Source organism: Volvox carteri (assembly GCF_000143455.1).
Source record: "Volvox carteri f. nagariensis unplaced genomic scaffold VOLCAscaffold_15, whole genome shotgun sequence".
Lineage (NCBI taxonomy): Eukaryota > Viridiplantae > Chlorophyta > Chlorophyceae > Chlamydomonadales > Volvocaceae > Volvox > Volvox carteri.
This window is the reverse complement of record NW_003307558.1, coordinates 1,387,840-1,413,344: the sequence shown is the minus strand read 5'-3', so window position 1 is coordinate 1,413,344 and position 25,505 is coordinate 1,387,840. Positions and strand designations below refer to the sequence as shown.

Here is a 25,505-nt window from a genome sequence, read left to right as displayed (position 1 = left end):
TATGCTGGTCCTGACGGCCCTACGGCCCCTTGACTCCTGACCCCCTGACCTGACACAACGTCATGATGACTAACCTCGCGACAAGGCCCCGAAACCACGGGGCCATGGGCCAAAGGTCGCTTTACATCGATGCCCTGGACATGGTGGCAGTCAAGACGTTTTTCAAAACTTCAAAATGCAAATGTGTTTTTGCGTCGTAACCCGTAACCGCCCCTTTCCCAGGTTGCGTTCCGTTCCACACCTAACGTTCCCAGGACCCGACCTCCCCCCTGACAGGTCCCCCGCGGGCAGCCTGGTGATGTCCAGGTCCTCCCTGGAGGAGGAGTCAGCGGCGCGAACTGCCTGGGTGGGCGCTGAGCCGGAGTTCGTACGCAGTCGCCGCAAGGACGAGGAGCAGTTGCGAGGTGGCGTGTGGCGCACGGAGGGGCTGAGCGGGGTGGCGTTGGAGCTGGTGCGCGGGGATGAGGCGGCCTCCAGGTGGGTGTGGGGGGGGGCGTTACTTGGAGTGGGAAGGGCGGGTGGGTGGGTGGGTGCGAGGTGCTGGTAGGTTGGGGGGAAAGAAGGGCGAACCCAGGCATGCTGTTACCGCGTGCAGTTATGTGCGCGTGTGTGTGTGTGTGCGTGTGTGTGTGTGTGTGTGTGTGTGTGTGTGTGTGTGTGTGTTTTCCGTTGTACGCTCCGCAGCCGCACAGCGGCTCAGCTCCCATGCCTTCGCTGCGCCTCACCCCCCCTCCCGCTATGTGAGTGAGTGCAGTTGGCTCAAGAAGTTGGGTTTGCAAAAGCGGTTGTTAGTGGACGAGGCACCTGCATGTCGTCCGGGGCTGGAGGCGATGTCGTACTTGTACGTGTACGCCACGTGGGTCAACACGGGGGCGCTGCCGTGCGCCGAGAGCGGCAGCCACTATCGACCTAACCACCACGCCAATCTGGCACTGGCCATGTTCAGGTGGGGTGGGGTGGGGTGGAAACGCATGGTTCTCTAAATCCCCATGGTTTTTGTATAATACAATATATAATAAATATAATGCAATGTATTAAGATTCTTAAGAGCTTGTTGCGCTCAGATACATTCCCTCAACTTTTACATGTGTATGTTGTTATTATTATTATTATTATTATTATTATTATTATTATTATTATTATTATTATTATTATTATTATTTATTGGCACCGCCTGTTGTCCCGGTTCCGGGGGTTCACCGGGTTCAGGTCCCTGGAGTGGATCATCGGCGACGCCACCCGCGGCAGCGGGGCCCGCGAGCCGGTGACGGAGCGCCTCATCCTGGCGGCTCGCCGCATGCACTCGCGGCTGCCCTCCTTCAGCGGCCAGTTCCGAGCCAGCACGCCCCTCACCCGGATCAGGGACATCGCGCACCGCAACGACATACCCAAGGAGCTCAAGGTAGGGGTGCTGGTGGTGCTGGTGGTGGAAGAGGAGGACGAGAATCTGTAGGGGAAAGTAGAGGTAGAGGTAGGGGTAGGGGTAGGGTACACGACATGTATATGGGTGGATTTGGTTTGTGGGGGAAGAGGGCTGGAAGAAAGGGAGGGGGGTAACACCGCATATCATTCCCTCCCGACGAGTACGGCAACATGGAGGATATCCCCCCTGAAGTAAGCTCTCGCCCCAGCAAGCCCTGCGGGCCCCGCACGGTAAGATGTTTTCGCCTCCGGTCCTTTCTGCTCCACGGCCGGGGCCGGGGCCCAGGGGAAGCTTGGCTTTCTCTAACCCCCGCCCCACTCACCCCCTCCTTCCCCGCTTTTTCGTGCATATAAAAATAATTTCCCTCCCTCCTGTACCTCCTGCACCTCCTGTGCTGCTATTTCCATGCAGGATGAAATCAAGCACACGCTGCAAAATAAGTTGCACCGCTGCGCAGGTGGGTGTGTGCGTGAGTGAGTGCGAGGGGTGTGTCTCCCACGTGCAGCAGGAGCTCTGGGGTTGGGGACCAGATCCGTGTCTGTGTATGACTAGTTTCCCGCACCTTCCTGGCATGGTACTAATTGCCCTTCCCTTCCTCCGTGCCCCCGGACCATAAGGCCCCGAGGACCTGGTGGCTACGGAGGCCATGCTCCAGCGGGTTACTGCCGTACCGGGGCAGTACTCGGAGTCCTTCGTTGAGGAGTTTCGGATCTTCACGGAGGAGCTGCGGGAGTTCTTCAACGCGTCGGGTGCGTGGGGAGGGTGGGAGGGAGGAGGGTGGGAGGGAGGAGGGTGGGAGGGAGGAGGGAGGGGCCGAGGGGGGAAGGGCATGGGCGGGTGGGTGGGTGCTATGACGTTGTGCCACGGCGTGTGGGAGCACGTGAACATGTGTGTGCGAGAGTGTGAGAAAGAGGGTGTGTGTATATGTGCGTGCGTGCGTGTGTGTGTGTGTGAGGGAGAGAAGAGAGATGCGATCAGTCTTTGGCGGCCCCGCCCTTCCTTCAAGAACATACGCGACCCATCGCAACACAACAGACACGCCGCGGCGAAACACACACACGTCTGTCGGTCGCATGTCCTTTACGACCGCACTTGGACAATCACTTGGACAATCACCTATTACTCCGCCTTTTCTTAACCAGCTTAATCGACGGGAGGGATCCCCACGCCGCATCTGGTCACCCGCCCTCAGGGCTGGTGGAGCTGCTGACGTCGGGCCGCGCGCTGGAAGCCCTGGATGACGCCCACGCCAGTGCCGTACGGCAGCTCATCACCACCAAGCAGCGTGTGGAGGATCTGGGTGCCGCTGCCCGACTGGACGACCTCATGGCGCTGCTCACAGCGGCAACGCAGGTGGTAGGGGGTCGGAGGAAATGGGAACTCCAGGGTGGGCTGGGTGGGGGGCGGGAGCCTGGGATAGTGCGGTAGAGGAGGGGTTGGGCAGGGGAAGAAGAGCGAGCAGGGAGGGGGGATGTAAGGCGAAGGAGGGAGGTGGATATCAATCCTGAGGGGGCTTGGGGGGAAGGGGGCGTGTGGGGTTGGGGCTGTTGCGAGGAGAAGGGGGTTATTGTCACTGTCCTTAGAAGGGCGTGTGGAGGGTCGGTAAAAGGGGTGGGGAGGCGGAAATGATTTGGGGCAGAGTCGGTGGAGGAGGGCGCCTGCATCTTTCCTCCCAGCCCAAACCAGCCCGACCCAACCTCCCACGAGGCCTCCCTGCTCCACATCAGCAGCTGTTGCCGCCCTCACCTCGTCCCCACCACCACCCCCACCACCACCACCACCAGCCTCCCTCATCCTTCCCATCCTCAGTCTCTACCTGGCCCCACCCCCTCTCTCTCTCTCCGTCTTAATGTTTGCTTGAACACATTATTTCCCCCCGCCCGCTGCATAATTCCTCTCTCTGCATAGCCACCAGCCGTCACCAGCCCCTCCCTCCCCCCCCATACACCCGGGCAGCAGCTTCACTCGTTCGTGGTTCGTCTTTCCCTCCCATACACACACACGCACACCCTCATCAGGCGCGATCCTTCTATGCCGCTGGCTTGGTGGCGGGTCTGCGCAACGACGTTACGGACGAGATCCTGTCCATGAGGCAGCGGTGGCGGCTGGCGGACATCCGGCTGGAGGAGTACAGCTTCGTGGTGTTGTCCAGGCTGATCGGGCTGCTGGAGGAGCAGGTGGGGCATATCATGAACAGTGGTGGGGCATATCATGTACAGCGCGCATGTATATGTGTTGTTGTTGTAGAAGGCGGCGTTTTGCGTCATCACATCACCGCAACACACAACGCGCAGTGCGAAAGGCCGACGGACGCCTGCGAAGGCGTTGCGGGGGGCTCAACCGCAAGAACAAAGAGGTGGTGTGTGTAGTACGTACGTATGTACATACATGAAAGTACGTATATATGTATGTATGTACGGCAAGAACCGGTGAGGCGCCTGTCTTGCATTTTTGTGCGTCTTGTATTTTTGTCGGCCTCCCTCGCATATGCGTCAACAGCATTTGTGGCGCGTATTCTAAAATCTGTTCGCTTCTCGCCTTCCCCCATTCTGTCGTCGTAGCAAAGAATGGATGGTCGCAAGTCGCGTGCCCCGGGCCCCAACCCCCCTCTTTCCAACCCGCACCCCAGGGCGCCCCCCCCAAGCTCCCCCGCGCCAGCAACCTCCAGTGGGCTCTGCCGCTTGCCGCCCTGACCTCGGGTCTACGACACATGGGGCTGTCCCTGTACGACACTCGGGAGCTGCTCGTACTGGAGAACGAGCTTCAGAGGTGGCACTCGACGTGCCCGCTGGTGGGTCGGTGGGTCGGTGGGTGGGTCCTAGGGTCCTTGGAGACGGGTCCGGGGATTGGAAGGATAGAGCGTGTCTGTGTTTTTTCCTCGGTTGTGAGTTTGTTATCCCACCTCACCTCCCCACCCTCCCACAACTCCGCTTTGAAACCAAAACTCGTCCCAACTGATAATACCACAAACCGTTGTCAGGTTGAGACTCGTGATGCGGCCCTCCGAGCGAAGGCCTCCCTGGAGAGAGCCCTGCGTGTGGCCACAGAATACAGTGATATGGTGACGGAGGTGTACGGCAGTACGGCAGCCACACTTGGCCGCGCGCTGGGGCTGCCGGAGCACATGGGTACCGTCTTTGCGGGTGAGTGAGTCCAGCTGCTCGCCTGCATGCCGGGGGGCCGGCCGGCTGCTGCTGCTGCTGCAGGGGCCCAGCCAGGGGGGGGGGTAGGAGAGCCGGGCTAGCGGGTAAGGTGGAAGTGGGGGGTGGGGAGGAGGCCCCTTCGTTTTTGGGGGGAAGGGAGGAGAGAGGTGGGTACGTGGATGGGTGTGTGTGGGGGGGTGGGCGTGTAGGCGGTAGTGGGTGGGCTTGTGTTTAAAGGGAAGGGAAGGGGTGTAACGTCATGCATCCGAAACGGTGGCGAGAAAGTGGCGGCGGTGCGGCGCGGGCGCTGTCAGCTACGTCGGCAGCTCGCGATTGCCGTTCTGTCCTTTTAATAAAGGTGTCGGGTTTGTTGGGGGAATGCTTTGGGCCGGCTTTAATCCAAGACCAAAGTTACTGGACGTCTGTCTTCGCATCTCCTCTTCCTGCTTGATGGCTCGCCACCAGCACCAATGTACGGCCTGTCGCTTGCCGTACATCCCGCCACTGATCCCGCTGTTCCGCGATTTGGTTCTCCCTTGGCCTTGGCTGTTCCCATTACCCGATCCCCCCAACGGCTTGCCTCCCCTCCCCTCTCCACCTGCATATGACCTCCCGTTCCACCTGCTCTATCTTTAGGGTTTTCATGAAATCGCATTCCTGTCGCATTTCTGCGTGATGTCATGATTTCGTGTTTGCAGAGGCGGAGGTGCGCGCCAGTATGGCCTTCCAGGTCTCCAAGCTTGCGGCCATGTTGGCTCGGGCGCTGAGGACGGCTGCAGGCCAGGAGCCCTGGGATGTGCTGGTGCCAGGTGAGGGGTGGAGGGGGGGGGTAAGACGGATCACTAGCGAATGAAGCAGTTACCAGAGGTAGACGGATAGTCCAGGAGAAGACAAATGGGGGGCCTAACGGGGGGGGGGGGAGAAGGCGGGGTGGAGACCGGACATCTCCGGTCGGGCCGCTTGCCGGGAGCAATCCGGCGGTTGTGGGGTACACCTGCCGCATCTGAGGCCACGTGCGGTGCGGCCACAGCCAGCTCGCAGGGGCGAGCGAGCTCCTCCCCCAAGGTACCATTTGAACGCAGCGGGCACTGACAGCATTGGCGGAGAGCTGCGAGACGTCCATGGCTCCAGGCAACGCGGCGGCCCCGCCACCTCCATTTTTTTGGCAGTTAGTGTGGGGGGCCGTCGGAAGTTTTTTTCCGCATTGATTCTTACCTCCGATGATTACACACACACACACACACACACTCTTTCCCCCGCTCGCATCCCGTCGCACCCCGCTCCTCCGGCTCCAAAACTATCGGTATTTAAGTTCACCGGAAAGAGCAGCTGCGGAAATCGCCATGACGGCTTTCGATTCCTTCTGCAGTTCTTCACAATTTTCATGTACGGGAGTACCGGCAGTAGATTGATTTCCCTCCTCGTTATAACTCTACCACTGTGACCTGATACCCCCCCCCTTCCTCCACCTTCCGCCGCGGCCTTCCCTCCCCCCCTGGCAGGCGAGGTGACGGGGGTGTTGCGGGAGGTGCCACAGCTGGATGGTGCAGCGCTGGAGGGCCCCTCGGGCAGCAAAGGGGGGAAGGAGGAGGAGGAGGGTGTGGTGCTGGTGGTTCGGAGGGCGGAGGGAGACGAGGAGCTGGGTCCCCTGGGTCCGCGGCTTCGTGGAGTGGTGCTGCTGCAGGAGCTGCCCCATCTGAGCCATCTGGGGGTGCGGGCGCGGCAAGACAGGGTGAGCAGGGAACGGAGGGGAGAGAGGGGGGATTGTTTGTGCGTGTGTATGTGCGTGTCCTGGGGGGTCCTGGTATGTGGTTGGGCGTCCTAAGGTTTTAGAGTCGGTGTAACTGGCTGCGCGCTGACCTTGCGGTCTTCGTCCTGAAGCCTTCCGCTTCATCTGAGTTTAGTGTGGGGGTGGTGCGCCGTGGCTTCGTCCGGCGCAGGGAAGTCTTAAGGATTGTGCCGCCGGTCTTTTGATATTAGGGTTGCGGTTTGCATTCCTTCACTCCGCGCCTTCGTTCCAATTGCATTTTCTATGTGAACCCTTTCCACCCACCCACCCTGGAGTATCCCTCTATTCCTGGTATCAGCTTCACTCGTCTGTGGTTCATCTTTTCCAAAACCCCCTTTTTTCTTCTTCCGTTTTTCTCCCCTGGGGGACCTGGGGGACCCGGCCAGGTTACATTTGTCACCTGCGATGATGAGGACACCGCGTCCCGAGTGCTGCGGCCCCTGATAGGCCGTCGAGTCACTCTCACCGCAGCCGGAGACAGTACTGTCACTGTACGGGAAGCTACGGCCGCAAGCGCCAAGGCGGCGGGGCAGCCACCGGCGGCTGCTGCGTCGCCGCCCGCAGCGGGAAGCAGCAGCGGCAGCCGCCGCCGCCGAGTCCGCACCCGACGGCGCCGCGGCGAAGGCTGTCGTCGAGGCCGCCAAGGCGGGCCGCTGGGCTGATGTGGTGGTTCCCCTGGAGCGTGCTGTCGCTGCCACCTGTGGCTCAAAGTCCGCCAGGTGCGCCGCGCTGGCGGCTCTGGCGGCTGACTCGGGTGGGATGTTCTCGGCACCGCGCGGCGCAGTGGTGCCGTTCGGCGGGCTGGAGGCGGCGGTAGCGGCAGCGGGGCGCAGCGAAGAGTTCGAAGCGCTTTTGGGTCGTCTAGATGACCCACGGGTCGATGGCGCGGAGCTGGAGGCGGCATGTGGAGAAATGCGCGCTCTGGTTTCGGGACTAAATGTCCCCGGGGGCCTGGTGCAGCAGGTGGGGGCCCTGTGTGTGTGTGTGTGTTTGGGTAGGGGACTGCTGGGGTAAGAAGTACCACAAAGGGATCCCATCTCCCGCCCCGCGCGGGCTCTGGTAGGAATGCCGAAAAGACTGGAAGACCCGGGAGAAGGGAGAACCGCGCTCTGGGTGCCATCTCGTGCTCTGATCGTCGCCTTCTGCCTTTCGTACTTCGTTCGTCACTTCATTGGTGGCACCTGACTGGCTCCCATGAAAGAATGTGGACCTGCGGCCGGCGCTGCTGCTGCTGATGCTGCTGCTGCTGCTGCTGCTGCCGCCGCTGCTGCTACTGCCCCGGCATTGATCTTTCTTCTCTGGTTGCCTTCCCTGGAGGGGACTGATTACCTTGGGGGCCTTTTGCCGTCCCGCAACCAGAAAAAATCCTAAAACCCTAAAACCCCTAAACAAGCGGTTCACTTCCCGGGCTAACCTTAACGGTCCTTGGACCTGCATCTGAACCGCGAGTGCCAAATCGCGTGCAGGCCATCCTGGCGATCACTTCCGGAGCCGGAGCAGCTGGGGGGCAGCAGCCCCTGCTGCTGGCGTTACGGTCCAGCGCCAACGTTGAGGACCTGGCGGGCATGTCGGCGGCCGGTCTGTACGACAGTGTCGTGGGCGTGCCGGCGGATGACGCGGAGGCGGTGGGCAAGGCGGTGGCGGAGGTGTGGGCGTCGCTGTACACTCGGCGCGCTGTGTTGAGCCGTAGGTAAGGAGCTCACCGCGTCGCGCGGCGGGGGCATGTTGAGGGCGCCTCACTTGAGGCGAGAGGCGGTGGGGCGCGGCTGGGAGGGTTATGACGGCGTTACGCTGTTAAAACACAGACGCAGGTGTGCGCCTGCACGGATTCAGTGTGCCACGTAACCGCTCCCACAATCGCCCACCCACGCACCCATCCGTCCTCACCCCGCTCTCAACCCCACAGCACAGCATTATGTCTACCCATCTCCTCTCCCCCACCCACCCCACTCCCACGTTGGTGCGCTTTGGCCGTCGGCAAGCATTTTTGCGCATATTTCTGATACCCCTACCCCTCATCACGAGGTCGCGGTCTTCACGGACGCCTTTCGGTCAGTTTTACGTTTGGTACACTCTTGCCCTGGCAGCAGCTTCACTCGTGTGTGGTTTGTCTTTACCCCTACCCCTACCCCGTTTTACATCTGGTACACTCTTGCCCTGGCAGCAGCTTCACTCGTTCGCGGTTCGTCCTTCCCCTACCCCGCTTCACTCGCTCGTGATTCGTCCTTTCCCCCTACCCCCGACCCAACCCCACCTCAGAGCCGCAAGGGTATCTCAGTCATCCGCTCGCATGGCGGTCCTAGCCATGGAGATGGTCGCCCCCGATCTGTCCTTCGTACTGCACACCGCTCGGCCCCGGGACGGCAACAGCGAGGTGCTGCTGGCGGAGGTGGCGCCGGGGCAGGGGGAGACGCTGGCGTCAGGTGAGGCCGCCAGGGCATCAGAGAGTGGGGGGGGGAGTGAGCGGGTGGGCCTCGCTACGGCTGCGTCGGTTGCTGGGTGAGGAAGTCCGCGCGCGTAAGGCTGAAGAACGTAACGGTTCTTGGATGAGCTATTGAATCAAGTACATTCAGCCTTTCTAGTAAATTTTTTTATTAAAAGCCAAATTTTTGGCCTTAGGTATTTTTTGTTATTGCCTTCACTTTTAAAGGCTATCAAAGATATGGAACGGGGAGACGGGGAAGGGAGCTGGCGTGAACTCTCATGGATTATATCAGAGGGATAGCGGCGGCGGTGGTGGCGGGGTTGGGGGGTTAGGGGTGGGAGTGGGGAGGTTTTGGTGGGATGGGAATCAGGTGGGGAGGCGGCCGTCGCTGGGACCTGGGTGGCGGGTGCGCCTTTGGACTGGGTGTAGGGAGGCTGGGGACGGAGGAAGGGTGGGTGGCTGTGGGGGGACAAGGGCCGGGTGTGCTAAGGCGGGTGGTGAGCTGGGAAGACGCCGTGCCGCCTTTCGGATGTGCGGTATCCGCCAGCTCGGGTGTTCCCCTTGTGTGCTACATATAGCCGCCTTGCGAGGGTGCGTTGCAAGCAATGGCCGTGCAGGGTGCGGCTGCTGACTGGGGACGGGTGTTCCACTCCGGTGTTGCCCCGGCCCCCCTGGCCAGGTACTCGGGGCACCCCCTGGCGCTTCGAGGTGGCCAAGTCCAGCGGAGCAGTCACCACCCTGGCCTTCGCCAACTTCTCCACTGCACTGGTTCTGCCGGGGAAGGGTAAGTACGGCAGGGAGAGGAGAGGGGGGTAGTGGGCTGGCGGGGATTGACGGTTGAACACACAGGGGGGAGGTGTCGCTTGCGGGTTGGTGGGTAGGTGGAGCTCGAGGGGTCCTGCACGGGGTGCGTGCAGGGCAGAGCAGGGCTGGGCTGGGCTGGGCAGGGGAGGCGCCCAGGAATGGAGGAATGGCGATATCGTGCGAGGGAGGCACGGATAAGAATGGGGAGGGGAGGCGGGTGGTGTATGAATACTGCCGCCGCCCTGCAAGATGAAGAGGGGCAAGAGGAGCAGCATCAACCAGGGGAAGGCACGCGCACATGCTTCGTTGCGATAGCCCCGGAACTATTTAAGTAAAGGTAAAGGTACAAATACTATTTAAGTAAAGGTAAAGGTAAAGTTACAAGTTGAGGTCCGCTGCTGCTGCCTGCTGACCGCCGCCGCCAGGGAAACCCGTCGCCGCCTTCGCATCGTACGGCAGCGGCGCCGCCGCGGCAGCGGCGGCGTCGACCTCCACCAGTACCCACCGGCGGAGCAGCGCCTTAGTGGAACGCGAAGTGGATTACGGTGCACAGCGCATGAGCGCCGATGGCGACTGGCGCAAGGCGACCGTACGACAGATGGCGGCTGTTGGGTCGTACATTGAGAAGGCCATGGGGGGCGTGCCGCAGGACATTGAGGGCGGTGTGGTGATACGCTCGGACGGCGGTATTTCGCTGCATATCTTTCAGACGCGGCCGCAATAGGGAGGTAAGGTAGGAGGCGACAGGGGGGGTTTGGGTACAGCCACGGCGGATAGCCGGTGGCTGACTGCCTGGCATATGTTCCCTGCTGGTGGTAGATGGCGGCTGCTCCGGATGTCCTTGAGCTGTATGGCAGTAGTACGGTTCCCAGGACGCGACGCAGCTGCCAAGGTGGTGACGGTGGTTTCGGGCTGCGGCGCTTGTTTTGCCGCCACGGTAGCGACGGCTGAGTAGTAGGTCGGTTGGTTGGTTCGAGGAAGAGCACTTCACCCAGGCGAAAAAGCGCCTATTAGCGGACGTAATGTGAGGAAAGGTCTCTAGGGCGGGAGTAGGCGTAGTTGATTCACTGGAATGTGTGCGCGCTTGTCGAAGGAAGAATCCTGCGTTCATGCATGTGTGCACGCACGTGCAGTGGAGGGGTAGGAGTGTGTATGTATGTATGTGTGTGTGTGTCGGAGGTTTAGGGTGAGGCGGAGGGGGCATTTGTTAAGGGGCCATGGGACCGCTCACCTCATGGCTCCTACAGTTTAGGAAGCGGCGGGAGGAGGACTCGGGCACTTTACATGGCGCGCGGAGAGACCCGGGAAGCCCTTTTCGCACACTGTGAAACACCAAACTCGGGAATCAAACTGTTGGGGTTATCGAAACGGTCGGTGTGTTCCGAATTTATGTGTACGCGATTGTGGCCGGTTCAACGCCTCGACCGGAACCGGCAGCGGCGAGCACTCTAACCTTGTTAAAGGTATTCGCTGTGGCATTTGCCCTTCTGTAGCACTTGCTTTATGCACATGGATACTACTTTCATGGCAGGAGCAGTCGGCCATCGGCAGTCGTACTGCTGCCGTGGACGCATGAGGTGCACATTTAGGCGATCATCTGCAGCTGTGGACATATCGATGATTCTGTTCCTTGTAATGAGTGACAAGTCGTCTGCAATGCCGTGAGAAGTGAGTCTGAATTCAGTTGACACGGTCCTCGCATTCTCGTTACGCTGTCCAGCCGTACTTTTCTACTAAGGCCACCTATAGATACGAGATCCTGACGATGTACGGCTTTCGAAGCTGCATTGTTGTGCGTATGAGGCTTATGATAGCGTTATCTTTAGATCCGGAGATTCCCGAATATATAACTTCACATTCAAGTCATAGAAAACTGGTGGGAGATCCGATTCCCGTAGTAGCGGAGAACAAGGTTGTTTTTGCCTTTGGGTAATTACTAATGATTTCAACCTCTATGTAGCAGTATCTGGAGCATAGTAGTATACCGTGACATCACGTTTGCCTGTACTTCCTTCACTGTACATTTTACAGTTGCAACGCACATACAAGAGGACATTCATCGCTCACGTCGCAAAACATTAGCCTAGTGTAATCACACCAAGCCTTGTGTGATCACACCGGATGTTGGAATGACACATGTCAGTTCAGTTTCAAGCCGCTACAGCACAGAAAAGTACACCAGTGCCATAAATGCACTTGCGGAAACCCTCTCCTCTCGACCGCAATTGCTGCGTCAAATATAGAACCAGCTGCGTTCGCGACCACACGTGCACATCTCCTTGATGACAGGACCGAGCTACAACCTAAGCTCATCCCAGAGTCCAACCATAACGTCCTCGTAGTAGGCCCCCCCGCTCCTCCGCTCTCCGACTTAATAGTCATGCAATCCACTGCGCCCTCTGCCGCTTGCACTAACGGAGTCACAACAGGTAGGGGCCTGAGGATACAAAGGTGCAGAACACATACATGCACACAAGAGAACGAAACAGGGTAAATCAAACTTGGCTGCTATACATCAACCAAAATACAGACCAGGGAAACCAAAACACGACGAGGTCAACATGTACGTTCCGCAGCTACATCCACAACTCATATCCCGAAAAAACTTTCCGAGGCACACATGCAGCACTTCTGTCCCCAACTTCAAATAGCCCTGTGGACCACTTTAAAGATTAGGTGAACACCATACGCAACGTTCCGACCCGTAAACAGAGTTACACTCTCCTCCCTGCTCACGCCAAGCTAGCTAGCTCAATGGCCGACGTCCCCCCTCCCCGTAACTGTCTGTACAACGAACAATCAAGCCCAACAAGCTCAACATGCTCCACTCTATCCGTCATTACAGCTCCATGCTAGTGGCGGCGGCGGCCATGGCGGGCTTGCGCTGCGCGTCCACGGCCTTGATGTTCTCCTCAGGGATGGTGGTGTACTCGGCCAACATGGCGCGGAACTCGTCACCCGTAAGCGTCTCCTTCTCCATCAGGACCTCAACTATGCGGTCCATAGCTTCACGGTTCTCCGAAATATGCTTCAGTGCAACCTCATAGGCCTGGTTGGCGATGGTGCGCACCTGGCGTAGCATAAAAGATTCGATGCAGAGGTGACTAGATATTGGAGGCTGTGAGGCGTGCAGTTCATTGGCATGAAGTAGTTAAGTCTGCTTGCAGGCACAAGTCCTGTCAATTTCCCCGGCGACGCGACTAAGCATTTCTACATTGTTACGCCACGCGAGTTAAGTTATCGGTTCGTGGAAACGGTCGCTTTTTACCTCATTGCACCACACATAAAGCTACGGCCCTGCGTAGTTCCCTCACCTGCCTCCACCTTCCAACCGACCCACACACCTGGTCGTCAATGCGCTGCTGCAGGTTCTCGCTCATGCTGTTGCGAGACAGCATCCGCATGATCATGTCACCTGACATGGCCGAGGGGTCCATCAGCGACCACGGCCCGATGTTCGACATGCCGTAGTTGATGACCATCTGCCGGGCCATGCCGGACACTTGCTGCAGATCACCCGCCGCGCCGCTCGTCACCTCCTCGTCGCCAAAGACGACCTCCTCCGCAGCTCGGCCACCCAGCGCACCCACGATGCGCGCAAAGATCTGGCTACGGCTGACCAGGGTGGGGTCCTCGCCGGGGATGAACCACGTGAGACCGCGGGCCTGGCCACGAGGCACCAGCGTGACCTTCTGCACGGGGTCGTGCCCAGGCTGCAGCGTGCCGCAAATAGCGTGGCCAACCTCGTGGTAGGCGACCAGCGCCTTGGCCTTACCGTCCACCAGCGGCTTGCCTTCCAGGCCCGCCACGATGCGGTCAATGGCATCATCAATTTCTTTGTTCGTGATCGCCTAGCATTCATCAGAATGGCAGCAGCGGCGCAGTTGCGAGGACAGTTGTGAGTATATAGACGGGGTGTGCTAGCTTGCACTGCAAATGAGTCGAAGAAGTCCAGGAGACCGGCAGGACAACATATCCAGCCTTTCCATCATATTTATAATTCAATCAGGAGCCAGCCCACCTACCGTGAGGCCCCGGCGACCAGCAAGGATGGCCGCCTCATTGAGCAGGTTCATCAGGTTGGCACCCGCAAAGCCCGGAGTGCGCATGGCCACCTCCGTCAGGTCCACATCCTCCGCAAGCTTCTTGTTGCGCGAGTGCACCTTGAGGATCTCCAGACGGCCCTTCTGGTCGGGCAGGTCCACAGTCACCTGCACAAGAAGTAGACACGACAAGTGGAGGACAAGGCAGAAACTGAGTGGGGGCAAGAAACGACAAATTTGAGAGTGGACCAGATAGCCCTAACGCGTTAAAAAGGAAGCTCATCACCAAAAGAATACTCCTGCACAGTTTTTTAAGGAAATAGTACAACCTTGCGCAGTCCGTATCACAAAGGACTGCTGTTGAGAGGCAAACGGGCGGTGAACGACACGTGAGCGGCAGGAGGAGAGGGAGAATGACACACCCCGTTTACCTGGCGGTCGAAGCGGCCGGGACGCAGCAGCGCAGGGTCCAGAATGTCGGCGCGGTTGGTGGCAGCAATGACAATAATTCCTGTGTTGCCCTCGAAGCCGTCCATCTCCGTCAGCATCTGGTTCAGGGTCTGCTCGCGCTCGTCGTTGGTGCCGCCGATACCGGTACCACGAGAGCGGCCGACCGCATCAATCTCATCAATGAACACCAGGCAGGGAGCGTTCTCCTTGGCCTGCGGAAGGCGGGCAAACAGACGAACACCAGCGTCAACAAATGTAATTAACTGGACCATGCAGGTAAACTGTCACAACTATATCACAGAAGCTTCATGAATTAATGCCATAATTGTTAACGTACCGCAGCCGGGCACGAGCAATGAAGCCATCCGTCTAAACATTGTCGGCCCGTGAACGCGCCCCTCCTACCCTTCATCCCTGCCGAGGGATCTTAGTCACCAGGGCAGCTCGATAAACCTCACTAAACAAGTCGCCCTCTCCCTGTTCGCACTCCGCTGCTCTCACCTTCTTGAACAGGTCGCGAACACGCGAGGCACCCACACCCACGAACATCTCCACGAACTCCGAGCCAGACACCGAGAAGAAGGGCACGCCAGCCTCGCCCGCAATGGCCTTGGCCAGCAGGGTCTTACCGGTACCCGGGGGACCCACCTGATGCGGTGACAGAGGAACAGTCAAACGGCGCAATGTCACGGGGAAGTAGTGTTCAAGCGCTCGGTTACTTCAAACGCAAGGAGCTTGTTTCAGATGTCCGGATCTTTTAACGAAACCGCCAGCAGCATCCAGTGCTTTCGTTTTCAGAACTCAAAAACCTTCTCGCAAGAGCGTCAATTTGAAGTAAAGAAAACAGCATTTCAATTGTTTCGTATGACTACTGCTACCACGTTCTCAATTTCACGTGCTCTCAGCAACGGCAGCAACGACATGCGACGATGAAAGGACGTCCATTCGAAGAACCTCCCTTCCACCTACCAGAAGACAGCCCTTCGGGATGCGAGCGCCCACAGCAGTGAAGCGCTCCGGCCGCTTCAGGAACTCCACGATCTGCAATCCAAAGAGCCAAAACCCAGTCAAAAGTGGGTGGTAAAAAAGGTGTTGCGTGCAGCATCCCCTCTGCACCATGTAAATCATATGGATACCTTCCGTTCAAAGGGATCCCTTCATACCTTTCTAAAGATCACATTCGCCACGTTAGCGTAGTTTTCCCTCAAGCACACACCTACACGCATTTTCGTGCCCAGACCCTAACCCTATTCCAGGCCGCACCCACCTCCATGAAGTCCTGCTTGGCCTCGTCCACGCCCGCCACATCCGAGAAATTAATCCCCGTGTTGGCCTCCATCTGGAAGCGAGCGCGGCTCTTGCCGAAGTTCAGCGGATTGTTCGGGTTGCCAGGGCCGCCCATTCCACCCTGGCTCTGACGCGAGAGCAGGAAAAGACCCGCGACCAGGAGCAGAGGGAAGGCCAGATTGCCTGCAGGGGCCGCCGGGCGGAAAGGAGAAATTCAAATTTGCGCTACAACCAGTATTGCATAACGCCTCTCTGTGTGCATTCATGACACAACCCTTATAGACGAATACATGATAAGCAAAGGTAGCCGCTGCGGATATAAACCTTCCACGCAGAGTCGGGCAAGCAAAATTACATTTCAGGACGCGGTTGAGCTTCCAAAAGTCAGCCACACATCCAATGGATTGCAAGAGGGTATTTAATAGAATTCTGGAGGTTATGCATCGCACGTGCCATGGTTGGCAGCCGCGCATGCTGGAACTCACGCGTCATATGCCCAGAATGCTCATATCTGCATCCGCTGAAAGGCCAACGCGTGCAGGCGTGTTCATCGCCCGATGTACCGAAACCCCTCCCCACACCCCACACGCTACCTGCCCAATCTAATCCAATATAATCCTAAGCCCTCCAATGACAAAGCCTCTGCTTACCTAGCAGGTTGAGGAACACCGCGCCACCGTCCTCAGTGTTCGCGTGGGCAGCGAAATCAATCTTCTTCTCCCGGAACTTAGCCAGCAGCTCGGGGGAAGTGCCAGGCAGCTGCACGCGCACGCGCTGAACCCGGTTGCCCAGCTCAGGTGAGACCGCTTCCACAATCGCGATCGTCCCATTCTCATATAAGTCAACCTGTAGAATTAGGGAGGCCAGAGGTCAGAGGATAACGGAATCCAGAGGAGCAATACAAGTTGTGCACACCCAGGGCAAGGGTTGAAGGGTAGGACAGGAGTTCACCCATCGCTGGCCGGCTGGCATTAAATCCTTTATTCACCTTCTTCACGCGGCCCATCTCCAGGTACTCGAGGAACCGCGAGTAGGACATGCGAGAAGAGGCCACGCCAGCTGCATCATCGGCCTTTGCCGCCAAAGCAGGCATAAAAGCTGCCGCGGCAGCAACAGCACTGCATATTATACAAGATGGCAAAGGTGTTCAGCGCGCCATGGGGATTCTCACATAGCGCAAGCAAATGTCGGATCCCTCGCCTTCCTTACTTGCGCAGCAAATTACGCTTGCTGTCCGATACAACCTCTGACTGATGCTCCTGTGATCAGATGGATACAGGGAAGTTAGCGCATTCCATAGAAAAAAGGGTACAGACGAAAGCGCAAACACTAGACTTGCCCTCACCTGCTGAGCGCGAACCACCAGCGGTGACCTTCGAATAGGCCCTGCTTTCATGAGCGAAACAGTAGGGAAACGTCAAGCGGATCTTTCCTGGCCAGACGTGTGAGACTATATGGCCCACACGACAACGCGAAGCACACACCAGCTGGCACCAGGAGCTTTGGCAGGGCTGGACGCCCCTGGCCTACGCCATGAGCAACGGCACGCTTCTGCATCAGCATCATTGCGACTTGTGGGATATAGAGGCAGCAGAGGATATCAAAGACTCTCGAAAATACTAATCACAATACGTAAATCCTCAACGTATTCACTGTACAGAGTAATCTTTGTAGCTATTCAGCAAGGTATTTGCCTCTTTATGGCGCTACGAAGACGTCACAGAGCTTTGGACGCTGAAACCACACGTTAGTTGAGGGCCTTATGCCCCTCGCGTTCCGATTGGTGGGATGCGTGTGGCCCCGATGGTTATGCGTGGAGCGTGGAGCCATGTGATAATGTTTCGGCATGCATTTGTGAAGGAATGGCACACATACATCGCGCGTTGGCTAGCATCGCGCGGGTAGAACAGGCCGTGTCAGTTGGTTTGGGCCCTCATGGTGAGGAACATGAACAGATTTTTCATGATTGTAGCTGTTGCTTTATTGAATGGCTGAAGATCACCCTCCCCTGCCTAAGAGCTTCCTGCTGACTTGCTGCTGCCACGCGAGCCTTTGTTCCAGGCCTGGATCAGCTGCTTATTGATGAAGCTAATCAAATATCAATCACAAATTCTGGGGACGCCATCCTGTCCACGTCCTCGTCTGGCGATGCCTTAGGCGCGCTCATCCTGAAGCTCGTCGCGGTAAGAATCACGTCAATGGCTCTGCTTTTACTGAACAGGATGCCTTACTTGTCCAAACTGAAAAGCCAGAAGGGGCTAGGATGCAGTGGAGCAAGGAGTCAGAGGACGTCGTGACCACTTATGTCACACCACCTGCAGCAGGGGCGGAGGTCATCCAATCAGCTTTGCAATAGCTGTCCACGGAGCACGAACACTGCAGCGCCCCCAGCCCTCCACAACCCTTTGTGGTATCATCGGGGTTCGCCTCCCTTCAAAATGTCCCCGCATATGCAGACCCCAAATTGCTGAAGCAGACCAGCTAGCCAGTACTAATCCACGAGACCCTTCCTGAAGAAACCGCCCCCACCCGTGTGTGTGTATATGTGCGCGCGCTTATTGTCCAAACCATGAAGTAAGATGCACAGCATGCTGGTACCTAAGGTAACGCATTACAGCGAGGCCTGGTGCGGACTCGGCCAGATCGGGTCCCACCCGCCAGTTGGGCGAACTGATAGACCCCATGTCCTCTGACAACACCCCTACACATACACGGGGGCGGCCCCTCCTGGGTTTCGTGATCTCCGATCTCCCACCCCACCCCCCCAAAACATTTCCCCAGGATAGCTGCTCTTCCCTAGGCGATGCCTCCAAGCGGGTGCTACTCATGGTACTGGCGGGGCTGAGGCAGGTGCGGGGCCTGACACGTGTATGTACGTATGTATGCATGTATGTATGTGTGTGGTGACTTGGCATTTGGTTAGTGGGTGACTAGGGAGTCATCAGATGGCACGTATGGGGCACGAGGTGTATGTGTGTGTGTGTGTGTGCGTGTATTGAAAGAACTCAGTCGCGAGAAGGAAGCGTGGGAGATGTCACCTGGGACATGTGTGCGTATCTGTGGGGCCCGGAGGAGGGGAGGGGGGGGGAGGTGCGTAACAAACCCTGTCTTGTGTACTGGAGGAGATGAGCTTCCACGTGTTGTACATGGCGACGTCCTGAATGTGGTGCATGCCTGCGCGCATCTGTGCGTTCAGGCTGCGGGTCAACGTGGTGGGCGGGGGCCTGGGGTCGCCCTTGATGACATGCGGGTCATGGTGTGGCGCCGCTGCGTATGTAGTATGTCCGTATGTGCACCTGTCGCGGCGGGTGGGGCCCGAAGTGGTCGAACATGACCTCCTAACTCTTTGCAGCCACCGACGGTAGTCTGCATTCAGCAGCACCAGCGGGCGGGTGGGCCTCGAGTGCGTCGGCCCCCCACTGCCCCACTGCCCCCGTGTGTGGATACACACTCCCACTCCCCCGCCAGTGCTGCTGGCCGACGGACTGAACCGCCCCCCCCTACGTGGGCCTACGTACCCACGCCGCGCCAACACTCACCCCTCGCCAGCGGGCAGTCGGCAGTTAACCACTCCCGGACTCCACCCCCCTCCCGCCTTGCAGTACCTTGGCTCCGGACTGCACCCGCACACCTTCCAGCATGATCTAGCAGCGCAGGTGCGAAACTGTGCCGTACCGTGCGTACGGCTTGTGTACGGATGCCGTACAGGGCTTTTGGGGTTACGGACATAGTCAGTGGTGCATCGAAGGGTTTCAAACGCCCGCTAATGGCTTTGGATACGTGTCTGATGCACCTCCTTGTTGTGTGTGTATATGTGTATTTGTGTGTGTGAACGTTACAAGTATCTGACCGGGCCTGACACTGGCCAGGGGCTGCTGCCCAGCCCCAACGGAAAGACCGCCTAAGCTCTCTCCCGCGGACGGGAGAGGGGGGCACGAGGGGCCTCTGTTCCCTCCTAAGCAGCCGAGAGCCGCAGGTCCGCTAGCTCCGCTCTCCTCCCCCGGGGGAGGTGTGTGTATTTGTGTATATGTGTGTGATGGGCCTCGGAGTGAGAATGCAGGTGTCCGCACCGCCCACTGCTACCACAGGTACTCCAGTGTGTGGTGCCCAGTGCCGTACTTCACGTGCCATTGCCTCCAGGGGGCCCACAGCAGGGAGATATGGCCGTCGAGGTGCGAGGAGGGCCAGGTGGTGGGGCTCGACCCCGGGGAATGAGGGCAGCGTTGTACGAGTTGAGCCGAACCTGGTGGGCGCGGACGGGGGGGAGGGGGTCTTTCCCAACCCCACCTGCCCCGGGGTCGAGGTTGGGGAGGGGTGGGAAAGGGGTCCAGGGAGGGAGGGGGTCTAAGCAACAAGCAAGGGAATGATTACCGGCGTGGTGTTGTAGATTGGAGGGAGGGAGGAATACCTAAGGAGCAGCATGCTCAGACAAATGACCGGTAGGGAAGGGGGGGAGAGGGGCGAGGCGGGACGATGGGCCAGGATTAACCATTAACCCCCCGGTTACGTGCACGTGTCTATTTGTCCGGACAGTGTGGGGCCCAACGAACCCGGAATAAAACATACATCTGAATGTACCCCCCCCCGCGCTATTCCTCGCCCCCGGGCCCTGCAGGCCCTCCACGCGCTCATCCACACGCACCTATGTGGCAAGGCGGGTGGCCAGGCGGCTGAGCAGCACCTGGCGGGTTGCCTGCAGGTCGGGGGAGGGGGGAGATGTGGAGGGGGTTCAGGGTGCAGGGTGTGTGTGGCGGTGTGGGCTTCCACGTGACAGTGATGTGCGGCGGCTCTGCTCTGCGCACCCCGTGAAACCACGCGCGCCACATCGGCTGTAGCCAACCAACCTGCCTTGCATGCACTACCCCGCCGCCTGGCAGACAAGAGACAGACGTGCGTACGTACGTACACATTCCATCAAAGACCAGCACCTAAGCTCATTTCGAGGTGACCGGATACCACCACCACAATCACGCATTCTTCACAGCCACCCTTTCTCTCCCTCCTTCACTCCCCACCCCACTACCCTTCCTAGGAGTTGGTGGTCTTGCAGCTGAGGGCTGCGGCTGCGGCTGGGCTCAGTGCAAGCGAGGTATACGAGGGGAGGGGAGAGGAGGAACTCGCACGGACAGGGGCAGGGCCTGCTCCACCGCCCACCGCCCAGAAAAACCCCTCCTGACCGCCATGTCCCCGTCTGCCCACGCAGGCTCTGTCCTCCTTGCGTGACTTCCCCCCCTTGGCCCGACTACCCGGATACCCCCCCGGGCAGTCCCGGGTGCTGAGGGGTGTGGTGCTCCAGGAGGGGCCCCTGGTGGGGCTCGGGGCAGCGGGGCTGCTGCTAAGGCAGGTAGGCGAGGAGGGGGGTTTGCGGAGGGGGAGGGAGGAAAGGAGGGGAAGGGGGAGGGAGGGAATGTTATGTCACAGGGTAGCACTATCAAGGAGGGAAAACCACTGCCCGTACTGCCGTACATGAAAGATGGGAAGGATTGCTGGAGGAGTCCAAAGCCGTCATGGCGACGAAACTGCTTTTTCCGGTGAACTTCAATACCGATACTTTTGGCCATGTTGTGTACCGTGACACGTCGTCCTCACCGTGAGGGGCAGGGGAGGGAGCGAGGGGGTGTCTATCGAACAAAGTCATGTGTGCGGGTGTGTGTGCAGGGCCGGGGAGGGCTCCCGGGACAGCGATGGTGGTGGTGCACCGGCTATGGCAGTGGGGGGACCACGGGGATACTGGCGGACAGCAGGAGGGCGGGCGAGTGGAGGGAATGTTTGGGAGGAGGAATGTACGGATGGCGCCCCCCGGGGTGCGGCCCCTGTGAGGTACCCGCTTCTCGGTGTAGAGACCTCATCAGCGCCTAGCTGCAGCAGCCCCGCAGGGATTTTCCACTCCGCAACCCCCCGCCAGTACCAGTACCAGCATCAGCAGCCCCGCTCTCTCCCCGCAGCAAGGAAGCCTTCCTCGGCACACACATTGCCTTGGCCTTGACTGAACTCGCCTTGCGTGGTGTCTGCGTGCGTGTGTGTATTTCCCCGGCCCTTCCCCGCGTGTCTTTCCGCGTCCCCAACCCACCTGGCTTATATCCACACGCACCTCCTCACGGCCGCGGTCCCCCAGCCCCGCCTTCCTGGCGCTGTCCTGCCCCCTGGACGGAGAGGACATCACCTGCGTGTCAGCCGGGGGGGGCGTCACGGCAGGCATTAGTGCGGTTGCCGCGGCCGCGGCTGGTGGCACCGGTGTGCCCTGCACGGGCCCGGCAGCGGCCATCCGAGTGTCTTCTGAGGCGGCACGTCGTGAGGCCGAGGAGGCGATTGTGGAGCTGCTGCGGCAGCGCGTGGCACTCCTGGCTGACCGGGGTGTGCAGCTGCTGCTGCTGTGTGGCCGGGTGAGTGCTGCGGTATGCGGAACGGTCCACCCCTGCAACATCCTTATCGCTCGGCGTCCACATACCCCTTCCCGCGTCCCCTTCCTTTCCCTGCTGGGGTCGGTCCTCCTACCATCCTACCTTTCCACTTTCTACCGTTCAGCCAACCAAAACCACGGCCCACGTCCGTTACCCGCGTTTGCCGGGTGCCCACCCCGGGTCCCCCCTGGAGCGCTTACTTACCGCTGATGCCGCCACCGGGTGAGGCAGTGCGAGGCCCCTTCGAGACCTTTAGCCCCTGCTGAGAACTTCCCACATCTCGTCCCTGGGGCCGGGTGGGAAAGGGGACTGCTCGTCACTGTGCCCTCCACCCAACCCCGGGATCGCCTACCCCTCCCCACCACAATCGCAGCCGCCGCCCGTAGCGGTGCAGCTCTGCCACCAGTACGGCATTTGTCTCGTGGCGGGGCTGGACGAGGGGGATGTGGCGCGCGCGTGTGCCGCCGGGGGGGGTGCGGCGCCGCTGACGCGAGCTGGGCTGTCGGTGCTGTCGGCGGCTCCGCTGGGCCGGGCGGCGGCTGCCCGGGTGGTGGGACTCGGACCCCGGCGGCGGGCTGTGCTGCTGGAGTTTAGTGAGGAGCAGTGGCGGGCTGCGGGCCAGGTGTGTGCTCGGGGCCGTGTTGCTGATCGCCGGGCTGCTTCAGTGGCTGGGGCTGGTTGTGAGTGTATGTGTATGTATGTTTGTGTGTGTTGAGTGATGTGTCGTGATCCCTACTTGCAAGCATGCGCTCGCGCTCTCTTATCAGTCCACACATTCCACTCCTCCGCGAACTGCCCTCACAGGCCGCCTGCACCTTGCTGCTGTGTGGCGTCACCGAGGTGTCGGTACGGCAATCAGTGCGCGCTGTACGGCGCTGCTTGATTTCCATTACCGCTGCAATTGGCACCATGGCAAGACACGGCGAGGAAGATGGTGGTGGTGCCGCTGCAGGAGGCGGCGGTGCTGCGACACGTCCCTGCGGCGGCGGAGGCGATGGCGATGGTGATGGTGCTGGCGGTCGCGGTGGTGAGGGGGCCCCCGGTGGTGGCGAATGTTTGGTGTTTGTTGCGGGCGGTGGCGGCTTCGAGGGCCTTTTGGATCTCCAGCTGCGGGAGCTATCCGACGTGGCCAGGAGAGGGTTGACCTCCGCTGGGGCGCACGAGGTGTGGGACCAGCAGGAGGAGGAGGAAGAGGAGGAGGGGGGGGAGGGGGAGGCGCCAGAAGAAGAAGGAAAAGGAGAGGATGCTTCAGCGGCTGCGGAGGAGGGCGATGCGGGGGAGGCTGCAGCAGCGGAGGCGAAACTGGCCAGTGAGGTGAGCTGCGCTAAACAAAGCCGCTGCGGGCGCCGTCCCAGCTGCTGCAGCTGTTGTCACTCTGCCTCCGTCCCCTTATCCAGGTTTCCCCCTCTCCTCCTATCCTTTGCTTGACCCAGTTACAAATCCTCTTTATCTCCCTCCTTCCCCCCCTGCAGCTGTTGGCCTCGTTGAAGGTACTTCAAGCCATGGCGGCAGCTGTGTCCGTAGCCTTGACGGGACCCGCCACCGGTGGAGGGGAAAAAGGTGGGAGCGGATCTCGGCGGCGAGCTCAGCGAGAAGCCCTGCTGCAGGTGAGTGACAGGTGGCAAGGTTATGTTCCGTGGGGTGCCTGCTGGGTGAGGTAACCGGGCGGAAGGGCGAAGCTGCGGCTGCTGCTGCTGGAGGGAAGTGGCCTCCCCGGTTGCAGTACTGCCGGCTGACAGCACACAGCTTGCACACCCATGGACGACAGCTCCTCGTCCTTCACATCTGACACATCATCCCTCCGCCATCTTGGGTCCGTTTTTCCCACACTGAATCTGGGGCTTCTTGTTTTCCTTGCCAACCACCATCAGCCACGGTCCGCGTGCTCTTGGGAAATCACCCTTTCCTGGCTTCCTGACATTCACCCCCGCTGCAGGTCCACGCATTGCGGCAATGTCAGACTGCGGCGCTGCAGCAGGGGCCGCTGGTCTGCTGCGGCCTGGTGGTGCCCTCGGCGGCCTTCTCCTTTCACGGAAGAGCGCTTCGGGGCATCGGCTCCGAAGGTCCAGCAGCAGCCGCCGCAGCAGCTCCGCAGGCTCCCGGGATTGGCGAGGAAGGGCAAGAAGGCGGCATCCATTGCAGGATGACGTTCGTACGCGCGAGACCAGTCCTTGGTGGGCACAGCTTTACCATGGTACCTAGTGCAGCAGCATACGGAGTGGTGGAGCCCGCGGCGGTGGTGGCGAGCGCCTGGAGCCATGCTGTTGACATTGTACGGCAGGTGAATGACAGGGATTGACATGGCCGAACAACTATGCGGCGGCCGCACAGCAGAATTGATGTTGTTGCGTTGGCCTCGTCATCCTGGAGAGTCCGGTGCTGGTTAGCAACCAGATGCATGCGCCGCATGCTTAGTGAAAAGTGCACCCTTCCCACCTGCATCGGTCAGCAACCCCGGTATCACCTCCTCTTTCCCCCCCCCCCGCCCCCGGAACTGCAGGTGGTGCGCATCGATGGGGGCCCAGTGGCGGCGGTCTCCCGTCAGAGTCGGCAGGCAGGCGGTGATAAACGGCTGGGCCCCGTGGTGGCGGTGGCTGGACCAGGCCCAGTGAGAGTCCCTCGCACGCGTCGCGGAAACCGCCACCCAGGCCGGGGGGCTTCAAGTAGCGGGGGCAGCAGCAGCGCTGCTGTGGACGATAGTGAGAGTAGCTAGGCATCGGTGTGGCTCTGTTGCAACTCGCGGCGAGGTATAATCGGAGCGGACAGCCAGGAGGAGTCGAAGTGGCTGGAGTACCGTCCATACACCTTTCCCCCCTTTCGCATCCAATTTAAGTACCCTTCCCTCTTGGCATTCTCTTTCAAGGTCCCTTGCAAAAGGAAAGGTCTGGAAGAGGGGGTGTGTCTTACTAGGAGAAGACCAGGGTATGGTGTGCAGTTTGTGCCTGCTGATGGCCGGGTTTGAAGCATTTATTGGTACTGATTGGTACTGGATATGTCCATTCCTGAAGAACAGGCCAACTGCTTGGGAAAGGGCACACGGTAGTACATTTGTGCACGTTGCGTGTAAATGCCAAAAACACAGACCCCGCGACCAGTTTCGTACTGTGTTCGCACGTGCACGTAGACTTACTGCTATAGGTGAACTCCTTGCACCGACTGGTGATGTGCGGCGCCATTGGACCGTGCAAAAGGCAAACATGAAGTGTTTCTTGAAGTGCAGGCGTCACACTCGTTGTGTACTGGCACGCTTGGGCTGTGGTTATTGCCTTCCCCAGCTGTGCTGAGATTTCCTTCTCAGCAGGTGTCCGGATAACATCTGAACTGTACTCAAACTCAAAGTCGAGTTATCCATGACGCAACGAAATCGCGCGATGAATGTTTTAGGGTGTAAAAAGCAGTTGACCGTCAAACGGTAAGACGTAGCAAAAGTCAGGCCTTAACTTCTGCCAGCCACCTACCGTATAAATGCATGTACATATCTGTCTCACGTTTATACTAATCCTAATCTGGGCTCATTAGGCGAATCGTAGTCACCTTCAAGAAAGGCTAGCTTACACGTGGTGGCGCGCGTCCTCCTCCCCCAGGCCCTGACCTGCTCGGCTAGCGGCCTGGAGCCCGACAGGACACCGGGACTACCGGCACTCAGTACCCTGTGACAATCGCGCACTGACACACAGCCAGTTTAGGCCCTTCCTTTCCGTCTTGCTTCCGTCATCCTACATAGCGGCAATCTTATCCAG

At 59.4% G+C, this 25,505-nt stretch overlaps 3 protein-coding genes across 3 annotated transcripts in view; 2 read left to right on the top strand and 1 right to left on the bottom strand.

Moving 5' to 3' along the window:
- The window catches only part of VOLCADRAFT_90138 (uncharacterized protein), a gene marked incomplete at both ends in the record, with an annotated part of 12,558 nt that extends 2,250 nt beyond the window's left edge, over positions 1-10,308 (top strand). The window contains 18 exons of the mRNA XM_002949725.1: positions 277-477; positions 746-946; positions 1,210-1,402; positions 1,835-1,880; positions 2,041-2,172; positions 2,616-2,779; positions 3,442-3,600; positions 4,053-4,214; positions 4,404-4,566; positions 5,265-5,375; positions 6,069-6,298; positions 6,920-7,318; positions 7,822-8,001; positions 8,262-8,315; positions 8,381-8,406; positions 8,615-8,778; positions 9,460-9,564; positions 10,010-10,308. Of these exons, the coding sequence (XP_002949771.1) occupies positions 277-477; positions 746-946; positions 1,210-1,402; positions 1,835-1,880; positions 2,041-2,172; positions 2,616-2,779; positions 3,442-3,600; positions 4,053-4,214; positions 4,404-4,566; positions 5,265-5,375; positions 6,069-6,298; positions 6,920-7,318; positions 7,822-8,001; positions 8,262-8,315; positions 8,381-8,406; positions 8,615-8,778; positions 9,460-9,564; positions 10,010-10,308 (2,989 nt within the window). The remainder of the gene's footprint in view (positions 1-276; positions 478-745; positions 947-1,209; positions 1,403-1,834; positions 1,881-2,040; positions 2,173-2,615; positions 2,780-3,441; positions 3,601-4,052; positions 4,215-4,403; positions 4,567-5,264; positions 5,376-6,068; positions 6,299-6,919; positions 7,319-7,821; positions 8,002-8,261; positions 8,316-8,380; positions 8,407-8,614; positions 8,779-9,459; positions 9,565-10,009) is intronic.
- A 1,286-nt stretch (positions 10,309-11,594) lies between these two features.
- On the bottom strand, positions 11,595-17,053 carry VOLCADRAFT_74350 (uncharacterized protein). Its single transcript, XM_002949616.1, has 12 exons — positions 16,849-17,053; positions 16,710-16,753; positions 16,574-16,623; positions 16,353-16,482; positions 16,015-16,210; positions 15,345-15,547; positions 15,047-15,118; positions 14,579-14,725; positions 14,059-14,289; positions 13,610-13,795; positions 12,929-13,435; positions 11,595-12,654 (listed from the first exon to the last, which is right to left on the bottom strand). Exons 1-12 carry the CDS (start codon positions 16,928-16,930, stop codon positions 12,424-12,426), a joined length of 2,079 nt encoding a protein of 692 aa, XP_002949662.1. The 5' UTR covers positions 16,931-17,053; the 3' UTR covers positions 11,595-12,423.
- Positions 17,054-17,425: 372 nt separating this feature from the next.
- Positions 17,426-25,421, top strand: VOLCADRAFT_90135 (uncharacterized protein; the record flags this gene model as incomplete). The annotated part of the gene is made up of 14 exons (XM_002949724.1): positions 17,426-17,547; positions 18,146-18,214; positions 18,967-19,020; positions 19,453-19,536; positions 19,980-20,063; positions 20,568-20,708; positions 21,076-21,179; positions 21,480-21,747; positions 22,139-22,387; positions 22,570-23,079; positions 23,238-23,372; positions 23,702-24,046; positions 24,266-24,373; positions 25,350-25,421. Coding segments are annotated over 14 exons (2,343 nt in total), but the record flags the coding sequence as incomplete, so codon positions are not given.
- Between the last annotated feature and the right edge of the window lie 84 nt (positions 25,422-25,505).

What these genes read in the sequence shown, in the direction of transcription:
- VOLCADRAFT_74350 (XM_002949616.1), bottom strand. Translation starts at nt 16,930, where the DNA reads ATGATGCTGATGCAGAAGCGTGCCGTTGCTCATGGCGTAGGCCAGGGG. An exon ending in TGGTGGTTCGCGCTCAGCAG is followed by an intron (nt 16,624 to 16,709) that starts GTGAGGGCAAGT and finishes ATCTGATCACAG; the next exon opens with GAGCATCAGTCAGAGGTTGT. An exon ending in TTCGCGACCTGTTCAAGAAG is followed by an intron (nt 14,290 to 14,578) that starts GTGAGAGCAGCG and finishes CGCCTTCCGCAG; the next exon opens with GCCAAGGAGAACGCTCCCTG.